Below are 4,528 nucleotides of genomic sequence, written 5' to 3'. Positions count from 1 at the left end.
GGGAGGAAGTTGTAATTTTTAGTCATGTGTGGGTGAATAGAAATTTTAATTCCTTCCATAATATTTTGTTGGTGATGCTTTTTAGTATCTTTAATTTGAATAGGAACCGATATTGACGAAAAATTGCTTGGATGTTGTGGTTTCATCTGAGGGAAGTTAATACTGTGGAATTTGAGGTTCATAGAGATGTAGCATGTTTTAGTGATTTAAGCGGCCAAAAATTATTCGATACACTTAAATAATTTCTGACAATTTTGAATAAAATAAATGAACTATCACTCATGTAAAAAATATATATTAATAAAGTTAGCATCACGTGATCACTTAAGAATCATAATTGATAACAACTAAAATAATTAATGGAATAAATGTTTAAGGATTTAAGATCATTCAATTTTTTTTTTCAGAGACTAAAAACAATGTAAATTTAAAAAAAAAGGAAAAAACATACTCAATTCTAATTATATTAAATAATATTTTTGAAAAAAAACATTTATTAATATCATTATGCATTAGAGGTATGTATTTTTTTCATCTCAATTTCGTTATTGGTCATATCAAGATATAAGGAAGAATTTAATTCTTTCATAATAATTTAATTATTTGAAGTCAAAAAGTCTATAATTTTATGCCTTTTATTTTTTATCTCAATTTTTTTATTAGATATGGAAGAATTTTAATTATTTATTAATTTTGTAATTAATAAGTTTGTTCTTTGAAGTAAAAAATCTGTAATTTTTTATGCCTTTGCAATTTTTTCATGGTTTTCCTCAAATTCTTAATACCTCCACAAAAAGTTAATGTTTTAAGACTAAAAGAGTGTTTTATACAAAAAAGAAATGATGAACCTTGACTCGTTTTTTCTCAATTTGTAAATTCTTCCTTATCCTGTCATTGCCAAATAAAAATTTGGGTTAAGAAGTTTATACCTCTAAGCTATGTAATTATGATAAAAAAAAATACTCTGGAATATTTGTTTAAATAATTAAGTATACTAGACATTACAATATTATTTCAGATAACTACCTTACTGTCTCGTGCATCATATATTAAATTCACATTTTATAATTTATATGAGTAAATTTGTTATATTATTTTGAATTTTTAATATTATTAATTATTTAATTTAAATTTTAATAAATATATGTCAGTAGATATATTAATAAATATTTAAATATATTTTTATACACACATGTTTTATAAAATTATTAATATGGAAAATATTATCCTAGGTAGAATCCGATTTCTTCACTTTAGTAATGTCTTACATACTTTTTTTTTTTACTTTCTTTTAAAAAAAGTTTATCTAGATATGTTTGTTTCAAAGATAATTTTTTAGTCTCAATAATATTTTTTTTCCTGTGATTCTTGGGTATTATTAAAAAATATATTTTGTTGACTATTAAAATTTATTGGAATTATTTTTTATATTCCTAGAAATGATTAAAACATATGTTTAGTTGAGTTATATTTTCTCAGGAATTTATATATTATAATTTCTAAAATATTTTTATTACAAAAACTCTCATTACATTTCTTATTTTCTCGCCATGTGTTCAACGATTAGGATAATTGAAAGAGAAACAAGAATTATTTATTAAAAAAGGAACATTGGAGGTAAAGAAAAAATTAGTGTAAAATGTAGGAATGAAATAAATAAATTTGTGGAAACATTAATTGGGGAGGAATGAAATTTGCAAGATGGGAAAAAATTGAAGGACATATCATGAAGGAACAATCAGAAAATAGTGGGATAGTAGTAGTTTACCCATGGGAATAATCCCCCCCCCCCCCCCCCCCTCCTTTGTTAAGACTAAATATTAGTAAAACAAATGATTATGTCTTTTCCAAAAACAAATTATAGCTAGATATAACCTCGTAGTAGCAAACTTGAGATAATTTTTTTGGATCATGTATCCTTAGCAATAACTAAATAGTCATGAAACAAACACCTTTTTAGTTTTTCTTATAATTGATTTGGAATAACAAAAACAGTGAAGTGATTTAATTATAATTAAATTGTGTGTCTTATTAATTAAATATATTTATTATGATTTGCAAGTATATTTTTGTATTTTAGCTTGTAGTTAAATTCCGTGTCTTATTAATTAAATATATTTATTATGATTTGCCATGTTTTTGTATTTTAGCTTGTAGTTAAATGCATGAACGTTTTTATAATTGATTAGTCATTATATATACATTAATTAACAACACAAAAATGCAAAGGCGTACACAGTTTTAACCTGAATCACTGTTTTATAAGTCCTCCATCCTCTTATAAGCAGAAGAGCCATACCAAGTCCCCTTCTACTTGTTTCAGTGTATAATCTGAATTTTCTTACCTACAATATAACCCAAGTGTGAAAGATGGCCAGTAACGATGATTCTTTGCACATGTTTTTCTTCCCCTTCCTAGCTCATGGCCATATGATACCTTTGGTTGACATGGCCAAACTATTTGCTGCAAAAGGTGTGAGAGCCACCATACTCACCACACCACTCAATGCACCTATCATCTCCAAAGCCATAGAAAAAACCAAAACTCATCAAGGCAAAGAAATCCAAATCCAAACCTTGAAATTCCTTGGCACCGAGTTTGGTTTACCCGAAGGATGCGAACACTGTGACTCACTCCCTTCACCAAATCTATTTCCAGCCTTCATTATGGCCACTGCTTTGTTGCAAGAGCCCTTTGAGCAACTATTGCATCAACAGCGTCCAAATTGTGTTGTTGCTGACATGTTCTTCCCATGGACAACAGATTCCGCGGACAAATTTGGAATTCCCAGGCTTGTGTTCCACGGGATTAGTTTCTTCTCCTTGTGCGCTTCCCAAATAATGAGTCTCTACCAGCCTTACAACAACACTTCTTCGGACACGGAGTTATTCGTTATTCCTAATTTCCCAGGTGAAATCAAAATGACAAGGTTGCAGGAGGCAAATTTCTTTAGGAAAGACGATGTGGACTCTAGCAGATTTTGGAAGCAAATATATGAATCAGAGGTGAGGAGCTATGGAGTGGTTGTTAACAGCTTCTATGAACTTGAGAAGGATTACGCAGATCATTACAGAAAGGAACTTGGGATAAAAGCATGGCATATAGGCCCTTTGTCTCTATGCAATAGGGATAAAGAGGAAAAAACATTTAGAGGAAATGAAGCGTCTATTGATGAGCACGAGTGCTTAAAGTGGCTGAACACGAAAACAACTAATTCAGTTGTTTACGTGTGTTTTGGAAGTGCGGTAAAGTTTTCCAATTCACAGCTTCTAGAGATTGCTATGGGACTTGAGGCATCGGGACAACAATTCATCTGGGTCGTTAGGAAAAGCATCCAAGAAAAGGGAGAGAAATGGTTACCTGAAGGATTTGAGAAAAGAATGGAAGGTAAGGGACTAATCATAAGAGGGTGGGCGCCTCAAGTGTTGATCCTTGAACACGAAGCCATTGGCGCGTTTGTGACACATTGTGGATGGAATTCGACGTTGGAAGCAGTGAGTGCTGGGGTGCCCATGATCACTTGGCCTGTGGGTGGCGAGCAATTTTACAATGAGAAGTTGGTGACTGAGGTACTTAAAATTGGTGTACCTGTTGGTGTTAAAAAATGGACTCGTTTTATAGGGGATGATAGTGTTAAGTGGGATGCATTAGAGAAGGCTGTGAAAATGGTAATGGTTGAGGAAATGAGAAATAGAGCACAAGTTTTCAAGCAGATGGCAAGAAGAGCAGTGGAAGAAGGAGGATCTTCTGACTCAAATTTGGATGCTTTAGTTCGGGAGTTGTGTTCCCTCTCCCATTGAGGCATCTAATATGAACAAAAGGCGCATTTAAAATTTGATTCCTAAGATTGATGAATAATCCACCTTAAGAAGGAAATAAATGAGTAGGAATCAGAAAATGTTTGAATTTGTGTTATCTACAATGATTAAATTAAATTGAAATCTTTTTTGTTTTTTATTTTTTTTCTGGTTTGTCTTCCAATTACCTAGTATGACAAGTTACAATTATCCACGTTAATGTTGAATTGAATTTTAAGAAACTAATGTTAATTTTTTTTCAAAGATGCGAATTATTTATCAATTTATTGATAATTAATTTTTATCAAAAAATTTGACTGGCTTGGTGAGGTGATATTCTCTCTTTAACCACGCTTATTCATGTATTTATTTAATATTGATTGATGAATCTATTTTTATTTTCTTGTTGACTAGATTTTTTATGTAAAAAAGAAAAATCAATATATATATATATATATATATATATATATATATATATATATATATATATATATATATATTAATTGATCGTGTAACGAGTTTTTATATCATGAACTAATAAGATATTGTCATGTATGATCATCAATTCATCATATATATAATATTAAAAGCCATTCCTAACTTGAGATATTTGTTGATAGTACTGTATTGCTTAAAGAATTTGGCTCAATAAGGAGGTGGACGGTTGAAAATAAAGTACAATAAAAATAATTAATTGAAAATCAATGGTGACATTAATTTGTTGTAGAAT

General features: G+C 29.9%; 1 protein-coding gene across 1 annotated transcript; it reads left to right on the top strand.

Annotated features, from left to right (window-relative positions):
- The first annotated feature begins 2,313 nt into the window (after positions 1-2,313).
- On the top strand, positions 2,314-4,083 carry LOC100817114 (scopoletin glucosyltransferase). Its single transcript, XM_003518664.5, has one exon. The coding sequence runs from the start codon at positions 2,371-2,373 to the stop codon at positions 3,799-3,801; it is 1,431 nt and encodes a 476-aa protein (XP_003518712.1). The 5' UTR covers positions 2,314-2,370; the 3' UTR covers positions 3,802-4,083.
- Positions 4,084-4,528: the final 445 nt, after the last annotated feature.

The sequence above is a fragment of the Glycine max genome, chromosome 2, assembly GCF_000004515.6.
Source record: "Glycine max cultivar Williams 82 chromosome 2, Glycine_max_v4.0, whole genome shotgun sequence".
NCBI classification, from domain to species: Eukaryota; Viridiplantae; Streptophyta; class Magnoliopsida; order Fabales; family Fabaceae; genus Glycine; species Glycine max.
Note: the sequence above shows the minus strand (reverse complement) of the source record. Positions and strands in the feature narration are given on the sequence as shown.

What these genes read in the sequence shown, in the direction of transcription:
- LOC100817114 (XM_003518664.5), top strand. Translation starts at nt 2,371, where the DNA reads ATGGCCAGTAACGATGATTCTTTGCACATGTTTTTCTTCCCCTTCCTA.